General features: G+C 45.8%; 1 protein-coding gene across 20 annotated transcripts in view; it reads right to left on the bottom strand.

Moving 5' to 3' along the window:
- The window catches only part of ZMYND8 (zinc finger MYND-type containing 8), a 140155-nt gene that overhangs the window by 40652 nt on the left and 85409 nt on the right, over nt 1–14094 (bottom strand). For all 20 annotated transcript variants that reach the window (XM_004746254.3, XM_013053216.2, XM_013053205.2 and 17 more), the window contains one exon: nt 1841–1981. In XM_004746254.3, coding sequence (XP_004746311.1) covers nt 1841–1981 — 141 coding nt within the window. The remainder of the gene's footprint in view (nt 1–1840; nt 1982–14094) is intronic.

Here is a 14094-nt window from a genome sequence, read left to right as displayed (position 1 = left end):
TTACCCTAAGGCCTATAAATCTCTAGTTACTCCTTCGAGGCTTTCCTTCCAATACAGGGATGGCTGGTTTTTCTTGCCATGCCAATCTAGGTTTAAATACCACCTCAAGTCAGCTCAGCGGGCAGCCTGTGAGATGGGAGCCAGCTTCTCCCTCTCCCACTCCTCCTGTCTTCCTTCTCTAGCTGTCTGTCAAATAAATAAACAAAATCTTTAACAAAATACATATATACATACCACCTTGCGGACACCTTCCCGAACTACTGCCTCTTCCAAACCACACCCAACCTGCCTCTCACTCTCCTGACCACATTAGCACACTTGACCTTCTCACAGGGGGATCTGTCCTATTTACCTGATCTCTCTCTCTCTCTTTCTAGAACCCAGCGCTGTGTGAGAGGGGGCCTTCTCTCACAACCCAGGGCCCTCACTCACCATTCCCTGCCCTGTCCCTGAAACAGCACACAGCATGTAATTCTCAATAAAAATCAACAATCATGATGGAATGAATCAATAAAATAACTTCACAAATGGATATTTAGCATTTCTGGTGATAAATTTTTCTGAAAACTTTCGCCTGAGGTAGTGATTTAAAACACACACACACACACACACAAAAACACCGGGGGCGCCTGGGTGGCTCAGTGAGTTAAAAAGCCTCTGCCTTCAGCTCAGGTCATGATCTCAGTGTCTTGGGATTGAGTCCGACATCGGGCTCTCTGCTAAGTGGGGAGCCTGCTTCTGCCTGTCTCTCTGTCAAATAAATAAATAAAATCTTAAAAAAAGAAAAAACAAACAAACAAATGAATTCCAATGGGGGCAGGGGAACAACCTACTAAGTCTGGGTTAAAGACCAGCATTTTTTAAAAATTTTAAGAGAGGGCGCCTGGGTGGCTCAGTGGGTTGAGCCGCTGCCTTCGGCTAGGTCATGATCTCAGGGTCCTGGGATCAAGTCCCGCATCAGGCTCTCTGCTCAGCAGGGAGTCTGCTTCCTCCTCTCTCTCTCTCTGCCTGCCTCTCTGCCTACTTGTGATCTCTCTCTGTCAAATAAATAAATAAAAATCTTAAAAAAAAAATAAAAATTTTAAGAGAATTTTAAAAAAAAAGCATCAGAATACACTGCACATAGAAAAAGGAAATACTATTCATAAAACTTTATATACATCGTGTGTGTGTGCATAAAACATTAAAAGGGTGCCTGGGTGGCTCAGAGGGTTAAGCCTCTGCCTTCAGCTCGGGTCCTGGGATCGAGCCCCACATTGGGCTCTGCTCAGCAGGGAGCCTGCTTCCTCCTCTCTCTGCCTCCTTGTGATCTCTGTCTGTCAAATAAATAAGTAAAATCTTAAAAAAAAAAAAAAAAACCATTAAACATACATACACACATAGGAACCCGAGTGACCTAGTCGGTTAAGTGTTAAACTCTTGATTTCAGCTCAGGTCATGATCTTAAGATGCAGCCTCTTGAGAGCCTCCATGCTCTATGCGGAGTCTGACCCTCCCTGCGCTCCTGTGCACGCAATCTCTCTCTCTCTCAAATAAATACAACTTTCAAAAAACACATATCTAAGAACCAGGTTACTATGGTCAAGGACATGAAATGGCTATGAACACTAGCCTAAGGTACTTCGAGATGAAACAACTCTGCATGTCAGCAAGCCCCAGGAAATCCCTTACTCGCTCCTCTTCCCGAACTCTCTGCATCTTTGGCCAGTGTATACCTTTTATGTATTTTGCAGAGAGAGAAGAGTTCGGAGTTCAAGAACCACATGCAAAAGAGGACATCACAACTGGCAGGACTATTCAAAACTGTTGCAGAGAGAGATTTCCAAAAATTCCCACTGACCCAAGTTAAGATTCAGGATGCTTCCAGTGCTGGAGGTTTTGTCCGTTTTCGTGGTGATGGGTGTTGATGCTTGAGGGGAGAAAGTTTTCGGGCTGCCAGATAAACTCCCCGCTTGTCCCGTCTTCGCAGAGGCTGGCGAAGCTGGAAAAGGATGTTCATTGTTACAAAACGGATTTACAAATAAACAAATCAAACTTGTGTGCACAGGGGGAGAGGAGAGGAATCATCTTTGATTTCAACAAGCCCCCTCCCAAGCACCACAGACGAGGCGCAGCAAGAAGGGCTGACCGTTCATGCCAAGGGTTCCCAAGCTTTAACCCAATGTGAAACCGTTAGAGCTGCAACGGAAGAAGGCCTCCCCTTTCCCGGTCATTCTGTTCAACACAAAACTCTAAGACAAATCAGCTAAGCTGCCACTGAAATTGGTTTGGCCCGTTCACGGGTGTAAATCTCAAAATAAACATGGATTACACCAGCCCCCAGCACAGGTCCAGTGGCAGAGACCGGAGCCAGGCCTACAAACGGCAAGCCGTCCATTTGGGGGAGCTGAACAGGCCGGCTCACGCAGTCACTGCACCTGCCAGAAGCCAAGTCGACCCCTTGGGAGATCTCTGGCTTCCCACGTCTAAGGTTCTGTGATGCTGAATGAAGCCAAACCCGGCACCAGACAGAGTGAGCTGGGCAATTACTCCTTCCTTACTATGCTCCAAACTTTTACAGGAGGAGAGAGAATCCTACCTAAGCCCGAGTCTTTTAAAAATACCTTGTAACTACCTACATATGGACCCCTGGGCTTCACCCACTGAGCTGGGGGTAGGACAGAAACCAAACCATGTGACAAAATGTGTTCAGTGTTCAGATGGGCCATGCCTCCTGGAGATCCTGGAGATCATGCCCCTTGGCCTAAAGAGTCCGTCGTTTCTGCTACTGTCCTGTTACTAAATTCATACCAGACTATCAAATGGCCAGCCTTCCTCAGATGCACAAGAACCACGGATTTTGCAGTGGTCTGGTCCTTAGGAGAAGCTGTGGATGGTAAAGGGGTCACAAATCAGGACATCCTGAGGATTTCAAAAGAGCTCGGACACTGCTGAACGCTTGCGTCGGTTTGCTCACCTGCCACGTGGGCGGGTACTGAGAATGAGGATCAACAGGTGAAACTCACGTACCCACGCAGCTCTAGCGCCAGGCCCTGTCAACACGACCGTTAATGTAACAGGGAGGGAACGAGCAGACACAGACAGAGTTGGCCACAAGCATGCATCGGAAGCCAGATACTGGGCTTTAAGTCCAACTCTGCAGCTGCCTGCGGGGTGTCCTTGGGCCAGTTACCTGACGTCTGTCAATCTCCTTTCCTCCTAGCCTCAAAGAGGCACATTGATGTGTAATACAAAAGGATAGGTCAAAGTCCCTACCTCACCAAGTTGTAAGGATCAAATAAATTCATCATCTACCCAGTGCCAGGCATCGGCTAAGTACTATATTATTATTATTTGCTGTCTGTGTAGTAGTATTTTCTATTTTCCCATAAACCTGAAGGGCTTTGGTTTCAATCATCTGAACAAGTACTTTTTGGCCACGGGTGCTTTTGCCATACAGGACGCACCAGGTAACGTCTGCAGACATTTTTGGCCGTCACCACTGGGGGAGGGGAGGGTGCCACAGGCATCGAACAGATGGTGAACAGAGACGCTGCACAGCATCCTATAAAGCACAGCCCCCCAAAACAAGTAATTCTCTTTGGTCCCCAAGGTCAGTAGTGCTGAGTGATAAATCCAGCAAGAGGTGAAGTGGGGTTGTCTCCAGGAACCCTTCTCCTCATCTTGCAAATGAGAAGGGCAGGTAGTCCTTAGCAAAGGATCCATGAACACTTCATATTTCATGAATTACATTTTTTTGAATACTAAATTAAGTGTGTTTGACGGAAAGGATGGACAAACGCGGTAAGGACGGACAAGTTCTGTCCAATGAGAGCGGCACTCGCTGTTACTAGCCTCTTACCAGTCACTGGAACCCCAACAACAAGTAGAACTTAAGCACTTGACACACCAAAAAAACAAAACAAGAAATGGGAATCATTAAAGGTAAAGGCATTTCGAAAGGCGTGAGCCTGTGAGCAACAAAACAGATAGTTTTCTTTATTACTCATTCACTTATATTCTACCTGCTTCCTTTCCAAAGAGATTTGCAGTTCCCTCCCTGGGAGGATGGGAGATCAGGGCCTCAAGCACTGCGTTCTCCCGCACAAACTAGCCACCACGGGGAGCGGGAGGGTCCTCTACCAACCAAAGCCCTGTGCACAACTTCAAGGCACCCTGACCAGAGCGCCTAACCACAAAGGGTGAGCCGTAACAAAACCCCACAGGCTGTCCCACACAGAAATCAATCATGTGAGGCCATAGTTCTCAGCTTAATAATAACAGCTCCCATGGAAAGAATTAAGAAAGGCAGGATGCAGGACGCCTTGGTGGCTCAGCTGGTTGGGCAGCTGCCTTCTGCTCAGGTCATAAACCCAGTGTCCCACACATCGGGATCCTAGCTTGGCAGGAACCTCTGCCTCTGCCTGCCCCTCTGTCTGCCTGTGCTCGCTCTCTCTTTCCCTCTCTCTCTCAGAAAAATAAACAAATAAAATCTTTAAAAAAAAAAAAAAAGGCAGGATGCCTGGCTGGCTCAGTCGGAGGAGCATCTGACTCTTGATCTTGGAGTCTGAGCCTGTATCTATATTGGGTATAGAGATTACTCTTAAAAAAGAAAATGAAATCGGGGGTGGGGGGGGTGTGAGGAAGGAGGGAGAAGCCAGCAGGTGGTCTAGCAGAGCCCTGCCCTACTTGTGGTCCTGCAGAATTCAGCAAGCACAGAGACAAAGCTGTTGTTTTGCAATCCTGTAGTTAAAACATAACTGGAACAAGACTTTAATTTCACAGAAACATAAAGTTTCCTCTGTTAATGAAACTTAAATATTGAAGGTTTTTAAAGAAATATTTCTTAATTTTTTTTTCCCCCCAATTTCAACCCAGCAGTTAGACAAGAAGGCAGGTCTGGTTCACTCTCCCCCCAGCCAGCAAAGGTCAGGGCCCCCCTCACAGACATCTGGGAGAAAAATGACTCATGTAATTGGGAAAGGGACAGCACTGAGGTCACCCAGCATCACAGGGTCCCACACTGCAGAACTCTCCTCGTGGAAAGCGATGGTCCCTGCCCATACCTGAGAACCACACACCCCTCATCACCAATTTGTGAAATACCGCGTACCTGCCTAACCCCCCCCCCATATCGATTACTGCTACGACCACTCACCTAGATGTTCAAGGCCAAACACGTCTACACTGCCTCAATTCCTCCCTTGCTCTCCTGCCTCAACTTCCTCCACTCCTCACCAAGGCCTCTGAAGACCACTTCCAAAATACAACCGCCAGCTCCCCTCCGGTACCCCTGCCCACTGCTATCAGCCCCATGCACACATTCTCAATGGGACAATATGGTCCTCAAACAGCAGAAAGTGGCTCTTGGTCAGGGGAGGGGAGTGAAAAAACTCTTACTCTTTATATGCATGAAACAGACACATGCAGTACATAAACAGACCTGCAGTATTTTCAAATTTCCTGATGGTTTCCCCTAGGTACACACCCCCAGACCGAAAAGGAGTACTCAACTCCCGGGGTACAAATGCTATAGCAGCACTATTCACAACAGTTCAAAGGTGGAAACAATTGAATGCCCACCAACATACTGACTAACCGGAGTGTCCACAGTAGCCCGTTACTGAGCCATGAAAAGAAATGAGGTTCTCGGGGAGCCTGGGTGGCTCAGTGGGTTAAGCCTCTGCCTTCAGCTCAGGTCGTGATCTCAGAGTCCTGGGATCGAGTCCCGCTTCGGACTCTCTGCTCAGGAGGGAGCCTGTTTCCCCCTCTCTCTCTGCCTGCCCCTCTGCCTACTTGAGATCTCTGTCAAATAAATAAATAAAATCTTAAAAAAAAAAAAAAAAAAAAGATGGGGCGCCTGGGTGGATTAGTGGGTTAAAGCCTCTGCCTTCAGCTCAGGTCATGGTCCCAGGGTCCTGGGATCAAGCCCCGCAAGCCCCACATCGGGCTCTCTGCTAGGCGGGGAGCCTGCTTCCTCCCCTCTCTCTCTGCCTGCCTCTTCGCCTACTTGTGATCTCTGTCTGTCAAATGAATAAATAAAATCTTTAAAAAAAAAAAAAGAAATGAGGTTCGGATGCGTGTTGCAAAGGGGAGGACCCTGGAAACACCCACTCAGTGAAAGGAGCCAGACACAAAGGCCACATTTTGTACGATTTCCCTTAACTGAAGTATCCAGACCTTAACTCAACTTCATATGGCAAATCCGTATGAACAGAATGCACACTGATGGTCTCCAAGGGCAAGTGAGCGGGGGGGTGGGGGGGTGAGGCTTCATTAACAGCATTTTATCTGGGAGTGACATACATGTTTTGGAACTAGAGAACAGTGGCAGTTGCACAATACTGTGAATGCACTGAACGCCAATGAGTCGTACACTTTAAAATGGTTCATTTTAGGTCATGTGAATTTCACCTCTGTTTAGGAAAAAAGTCACAGGAGGATGGATAGGAAAACATGTCGAAAACGGTTCCTTACAGGATCGTAATGAAAGAGCTGGCTGGTAAATACTGCCTCTGCCTATCATTTCCCACCAAGACCTACAGGCTTCCCATGGGTCCCCGCCTCCTGCCACAGCTCTTCTCCCCAGCAGCTGTCTGCAGAGCAGCCGGCCATACCACTCATCCACCTAGAACAGCCCAGAGGCGCGGGGAACCTGGCTGGCTCAGGTAGAACTGAGCACACCATCTCTTGATCGTGGGGTTGTGAGTTTGAGCCCCATGCTGGGTGTAGAAGGTTACTTAAAAATAAAACCTCTTTCAAAAAATAAATAAATAGGGACGCCTGGGTGGCTCAGGTGGTTAAGCAGCTGCCTTCGGCTCAGGTCATGATCCCAGTGTCGTGGGATCGAGTCCCACATAGGGCTCCTTGCTCAGCAGGAAGCCTGCTTCTCCCTCAAACACCACTCTCAGGGGCCTCCCCAAGCAGCCCCATCCAAGGATTGAGGTCAAGATGCCTCTTGTTTACCATTTCCCTTTGGCCATGAGAACATCAGCTCCAGGAGAGCAGGGGCCCTGCCTGGCACCCAGGATGCCACAATCTCCGACACACTGACAGAATGAGCAGATACATGAGCTAATGGAAGACAGCGCTGTCCCCCACTCCTCTCCTGACCACCGACATGTCGAGCAAAAAAAAAAAAAAAAAAAAAAAAACGATACTGGCAACCAAAGGGAAAACTTCATAAAAAGACATCAGTTTAAATAATCTCAGTATTATTTGCTATTGAAAACAAGGTGTGTGGGGTGCCTGGGTGGCTCAGTGGGTTAAAGCCTCTGCCTTCGGCTCAGGTCATGATCCCAGGGTCCTGGGATCGAGCCCCACATCAGGCTCTCTGCTCAGCGGGGAGCCTGCTTCCTCTTCTCTCTCTGCCTGCCTCTCTGCCTACTTGTGATCTCTCTCTGTCAAATAAATAAAATTCTTTTAAAAAAAAAGAAAAAGAAAAAGAAAACAAGGTGTGCTAAGAGAATGACTGATGAACAATCCAAAGAAGAGACAGAAATGCAGAACTCGATCCCAAGACCCTGAGATCAGGACCTCAGCTGAGGGGAGATGCTTAACCCGCTGAGCCACCCAGGCGCACCCATCCTACATCTTTTTAACATGCATCTTTTTTTTTTTTTTTTTAAATAGATTTGGGAGTCAACTGCAGGGAGGAGGTTTTGTTTTGTTTTGTTTTGTTTAAGATTGTATTTATTTATTTGTCAGAGACAGAGAGATCACATGCACAAACAGGGGGAGAGAGAAGCAGGCTCCCCACTTGAGCAAGGAGCCCAATATGGAACTCAGTTCCAGAAACCTGGGATCAGGACCTGAGCCAAAGGCAGACACTTAACTGTCGGAGCCACCAAGGCATCCCTCACAGGCTCAAGGTTAACTTGTTTCAAGAAAAAATAACACCTCGGGGTGCCTGGCTAACTTAGTTTAACGTCCAACTCTTGATTTCCACTCAGGTCATAATCTCAAGCCAGGCTCCGCACTAAGCAAGGAGTCTACTTGGGATTCTCTCTCCTTGTCTCTCTGCCCTTCCCCCACCTTTTGTGTGCTTTCTCCCTCTCTCTCTCTAAACTAAATAAAATATATAAAAAATAAAAATTTAAAAAACACCTGGTGTCGAGGGTAGGTGAGGAAAAAGGAACTCTTACACGAGTTGTAAAGCCTATCAGACAGGGGACATGAACCATGAGAGACTATGGACTCCAAGAAACAAACTGAGGGTTTTCGGGGGTGGGGGGGGACGACAGGTGAGGAGGGCACGTACTGTATGGAGCACTGGGTATCATAAGCCAAATGAATCATGGAACACTACATCAAAAACTAATGATCTACTCTATGGTGACTAACGTAATATAATAAATGAATTAAGAAAAAAAAAAGGATCGTAAAACCTTTTAGGACAGCAACTGGATGATGCTGATATTACCCAAAATTAGACTGTACAAGATACACAGACAGCAAGGTCCCAATGCCAGGAGCTCATCCCCCAAATGTACATGTCAAGTGCCAGGGAGACAATACACATGAAGGTTCATTGCGACAGTACTTCTGACAGCAGAGAAACGGGAAATGGTATGTAAGTGTCTATTAACTGGAGAATGGCTAAGCAGGTAAAAATACCATACAACCCTCAGAAGAATGATGCCGACCTACATGATCTGACAAGGCCTAGTCCCCACAGAAATATGTGTAGAAAAAAAAAGAGAAAGTTAAAAATCAAGTGTGTACAGAAACACCCCCAATATGTGTAAATGTTTATCGAAAAACATGCACATCTTCAAATGAATGAATACGTACCTATTTTTGGTAGAAGTACATTCCACAGACAGTTAATAGTTATACATTTAGAAGAAAAACTGGAGTCGGGCTGAGGGGATAAATGAAACATGACCTTTTTTCTCCTTTTCTTTTTGTTCTAAAGATTTTATTTATTCATTTGTCAGAGAAAGAGCACAAGCAGAAGAGCAGCAGGCAGAGCAGGCATAGGAAGAAGCAGGCTCCCCGCCAAGCAGGGAGCCCGATGCAGTATTCGATCCCAGGATCCTGGGATCAGGACCTGAGCTGAAGGCAGATGCTTAACAGCCTGAGCCAACCAGACTTCCCTGACCTTTTCTTTTACATCTGGTTTTGTTTGTTTGTTTGTTTGTTAAGATTTTATTTATTTATTTAAGAAAGAAAGAGAGCTTGAGAGGGGAGATCCCGGAACTCCAGGATCATGACCTGAGCCCAAAGCAGTCGCCTAACCAACTGAGCCACCCAGGTGCCCTCTTTCACATCTTCTGATACTGCTTTAATCCTGCTGGGTTTTATTTTATCTTAATTTTAACCATGTAGTGTCACCATCATCCTCCCAAAAAAAAAAAAAAAAAATCAGCTAAAGATCTTTAGATTATGGGTCATTTCGTGCTTTTAAAACTACTTTTAGGGGCACGTGGGTGGCTCAGTTGGTTAAGCGGCTGCCTTCAGCTCAGGCCGTGATCCTGAGGTCCTGGGATAGTGCCCCCCATTGGGCTCCCCTCTCAGCAGAGACCCACTTCTCCCTCTCCCTCTGCCTACCACTTTGCCTACCTATGCTCTCTCTTTCCCTCTGTCAAATAAATAAATAAAATCTTGGGGGGAGGGAAACCTACTTTTAGGGTACCTGGGAGGCTAAGTAGCTTGCACTGCTGCTAAGATAGGCATGTAGCTTGATCATGTAGCTTGCACTGCTGCTAAGATAGGCATTAAGCGTCTATCTTCAGCTCAGGTCATGATCCCAGGATCATAAGATCAGACCCCACCTCAGGCTCCCTGCTCCTACTCCCCCCACATCTGTCTGTTCCCTCTCTGGCTATCTCTCTCTCTGTCAAATAAATAAAATCTTTTTAAAAATTAAAATTAAAAAACTACTTTTCCTGTGGTCTTTGTTGGGGGGAGAGATTTTTAAAACAAGGGCAAAAATATATTTGCTAATAGAGATAAATGTAAATGAAGGGGGAAAAATTCTGGAACTCTCTGACTCTAGTGAGGTTCAATGTATAGGTTCTTAAAAACATTAAGTCCGGCTTCACATGTAACCACTTAGACGAACGTGTGAAACAACAGGTTAGTCAAAATACCTACAATTTTGGGGATTACAAAGTTAGTAGAGGCGTATATACTTAAAACTTGCATTAAGGGGCGCCTGGGTAGCTCCGTGGGTTAAAGCCTCTCTCTGCATTCCGCTCAAGATCATGATCTCAGGATCCTGGGGTCAAGCCCCACGTCAGGCTCTCTGCTCAGGGGGGAGCCTGCTTGCCCCTCTCTCTCTCTCTCTCTGCCTGCCTCTCTGCCTACTTGTGATCTCTCCATATCAAATAATTAAGTAAAATCTTTAAAAAAAAAAAATCTTAAAAAAAAAAAACCTGAAGGAACACCCAACTTTTTTTTTTTAAAGACTACCCGATTTTTAACAGTTGTTACCTCTCAGAGTAGAATTATGTGCTATTTATTGCATAATATTAAAGCTTAAAAGGAATACTTTATAGTCGGGGTGGGGGGGCAATACAAAATTAAAATGTAAATATGGAGGCATTTCAAACATGAGCATATGGCAATCAGAATTTTGTTATCAGCGTTAAAGTCAAAAGGGTGCTACATTGACATAACGGTCCTCAATGAAACTGCAGGGGCAACTGCATCCCCAGGGGAACACTCGGCAATGTCTGAAGACCTCTTTCGCTGCCAGCTGTGGGCAGGGGTAGGGGCCCTGGCATCTAGCACACGGAGCCCAGGACAGTTGTTTACAGACCCTGCAAAGCACAGATGGGCCGGCAACAGAGAATCACCCGGCCCCAAAGTCAACAGTGCAGAAGCGACTAAGCACCCAGTTTTAAATCGCGCTAGACATTTTCAAAAGCAGAAAGACATTTGGAAATGCTCGTTTCAATTAAGCTTTGACATGGATGCCAATCCTTTTGTAAAGCCATAAATCTTGCCCAAAGGAAGAACTAATCGCCTTTGAAGTCACAAATAATTTAATCAGATTTTATACTTTGATGTACAATTCACAAGTGTGGGCTAAAACGTATCATTTATTAACTACATTTACAAAACTCTAGCCTGTGCTAAGTGCTATTCTGACTCCATGAAACAGAGGAGTTTTAGAATTAAATTAGAAAAAAGAAATACCCTTCCCTCCCACAGACCCTCCCACACCGGGGTGCGGGTGTGGAGGAGTCAGTGATTCAGGCCAAATTTCCTCTACTTATAAAATCTTGGAAGCAACCTACATCTTCAAAGGGCTGTAGCTTGCACTGCTGGTGGCCTACATAGATGATCAACCCAATAGGGCATCATTGTTAAATCCAAGACAGGACAGAAGCTCTGTTTTGAAGGGCTATTGAACTAGCATGGAAAAATATTCAGAACACAAGGTTAACTTTAAAACAAAAAACAAAAAAACAAAAAAACCCGCACAGGTGCCTGCCTGGTTCAAGCCGGTGGAACAGGCGACTCGATCTTGGAGTTGTAAGTTCAAGCCCCTCAATGGGCACAGGGTTTACTTTAAAAAAAAAAAAAAAAAAAGGAAAATAAAACCTTAAAACTGGCTACAACAGATACTGCAAACAAGTGATCCAAGTCCAAGAAGTTTACGGAGGCACTAGATACACTATAAGGATTTTTACAAACTGGAGTCACTAAAAAGTTGGGGCAGGGGGTGCTTTGATGGCTCAGTCATTGGACAACTGCCTTCAGCTCGGGTCATAATCTCAGGGTCCTGGGATCGAGCCCCGCATTGGCTCCCTGCTCAGCGGGAAGCCTGCTTCTCCCTCCGCCTCTCCCCCTGCTTCTGTTCCCTCTCTTGCTGTCTCTCTCTCTCTCTCTCCCCCTAATAAAAAATAAATAATCTTTTTTTAAAAATAAAATTAAAGAAAAAACTGGAGTAGTCCACATTAAAAATATATATATATTTGAGGCTGAGTCCGCATCTCCACTTGGCTAGAACCAGCAGGAAGAAAAGGCCCCCAGGACACTACTGAAAAGGCATGCTTCAAGAACACAGCATTCTCAAAGGTCCAAGTGATGACATGTTAGTGGGGTATAAGGAGCTTGCTTTTTTTTTTTTTTTTAAGATTTTATTTATTTATTTGACAGAGAGAGATCACAAGTAGGCAGAGAGGCAGGCAGAGAGAGAGAGGAGGAAGCAGCCCCCCTGCTGAGCAGAGAGCCCGATTCGGGACTCGATCCCAGGACCCTGAGATCATGACCTGAGCCGAAGGCAGGGGCTTAACCCACTGAGCCACCCAGGCGCCCTTTTTTTTTTTTTTTTTTTAATAAGGAGCTTTTTTTGTAATGAAATGCTCCAGCCCACCACGCATCGAAGAGTAAGTATTGGTTTAAGAAGTAAGAACAAGGGGCGCCTGGGTGGCTCAGTGGGTTAAAGCCTCTGCCTTCAGCTCAGGTCATGGTCTCAGGGTCCTGGGATCGAGCCCTGCATTGGGCTCTCTGCTAGGCGGGTAGCCTGCTTCCCACACCCACAGCCCCCGCCTGCCTCTCTGCCTACTTGTGATCTGCCCCCCTACCCCCGGTCAAATAAATAAATGTTTTGTTTTGTTTTTTTAAAAAGAAGAAGAAGTAAGAACAAGCACCCAGCCTCATGTGATGGTCATGAGGAAGGAAGCAACTTCCTGCTACAGAGAGTTCATCCCAGTCCCTAACGCTTCCCAACCCTGCTCATTCTCATACCTGCCTGATCCCTGAAAGTATCTGAGTTTTCAACGTCATCGCATGACTCATACACCAACACAGAAAAAGTTCTGAAAACCTTCTCTAAGGGCTTGACTGGGAGGTGGGGTGATCTGTGACTTTCATCTTATAGATAACCATTACTGTGTGGCAAGTATGTCTTCGCGAAAAAGAGCATATAGAACATTTTCCCTTCTCCCTGAACAGTAACCCATAGTGGAGCTACAGGGGGTGGGGACAGCCAGGGACTGGGACTCTTACCCTAATACATATTCATGACTTAAGTCAGGCTCCTGCAGGCAGATTTGGCAAAGGCATCAGTTCTGGCCAAGAGGTCTAGATCAAGGGGGAAGCAGGAAAATTACTGCGAGTATAAACCACTCTGCCCAGTAATCAGGACACCAAGAAAGGCTTATCGCTAAGCAAACTGCTCCTTAGAAAACAAAACTGAGTTCTGTGGGTTACAGACACCTGATTCTAAGTTCCTCAATTCCCCCACCCCAAAACAAAAAGGAAACCTTCTAAATGCTCATGGCAATTTTATTTAATAACTTACTTATTTCAATGTGTGGTCTTAGATTGCCGGCTACATAATTCTAATTGCTGAAACGAGTAGGGCTTTTCTATCCCATGACCATCTTTTTTTTTTTTTTTTAAACCTAATTTTGGATAAATCACAATCTCATGTCAATTATACTCTCTGTGACTCAGGGGGATTTCAACCAATAGTCCACTTCTCCTTCCTGAAAATGCTACCATCACTGCTAACAGCAGAGGGCGCTGGGGTGCAATGAAAAAGAAAATGGATCTAGACTCAGGTCAGGCTGTGGGAACACAGGCTCCATCCTCCACCATCCACAGGGACCTCAACTGGCCTTCTGTAAGATGGGGAGACTGACTCACAATGCCTTCTGAGTCTGTCACAGAGGCTAGCAAACCAACCTGGGGGCCAAATCTAGCCTCACAACCTGTCCCTCTACAGCTTGCAGGGATATTTACCATTTGTCAATGGCTGGAAGAAACCTAAAGGATTCACAGTTCATGATACACACACTTGAAATGAAAGTCTAATTTCAGTGTCACGGCCATACACTGCCTGGGGCTGTTTCACTAACACAATGATGGTGTTGAAATAGCTGCATCCTTGTGACAGAGACCCACAAAACCTAAAATATTTACTATCTGGCTCCTTACAGAAAAGGGAACAATCTTTAAGATTTAAATGATTGGGAGTACTGCCTTCTCTACCCACAACACTCACTGGCTGTCTATCTCGTAATTAGCAAAATAATCCACGCACATGCCGGCCAGGGGACCATATTTTAGGAAAGGGACCTTAAAGTCTGCTGAAATGGAGAATCTCATTTACCGCTTAGAAAAGCCATTTGAATAGCGAGGAATTCTGTCAGGAAT

This window comes from Mustela putorius, unplaced genomic scaffold (genome assembly GCF_011764305.1).
Source record: "Mustela putorius furo isolate JIRA1106 unplaced genomic scaffold, ASM1176430v1.1 tig00000592_pilon_pilon_pilon, whole genome shotgun sequence".
NCBI lineage: Eukaryota > Metazoa > Chordata > Mammalia > Carnivora > Mustelidae > Mustela > Mustela putorius.
Note: the sequence above shows the minus strand (reverse complement) of the source record. Positions and strands in the feature narration are given on the sequence as shown.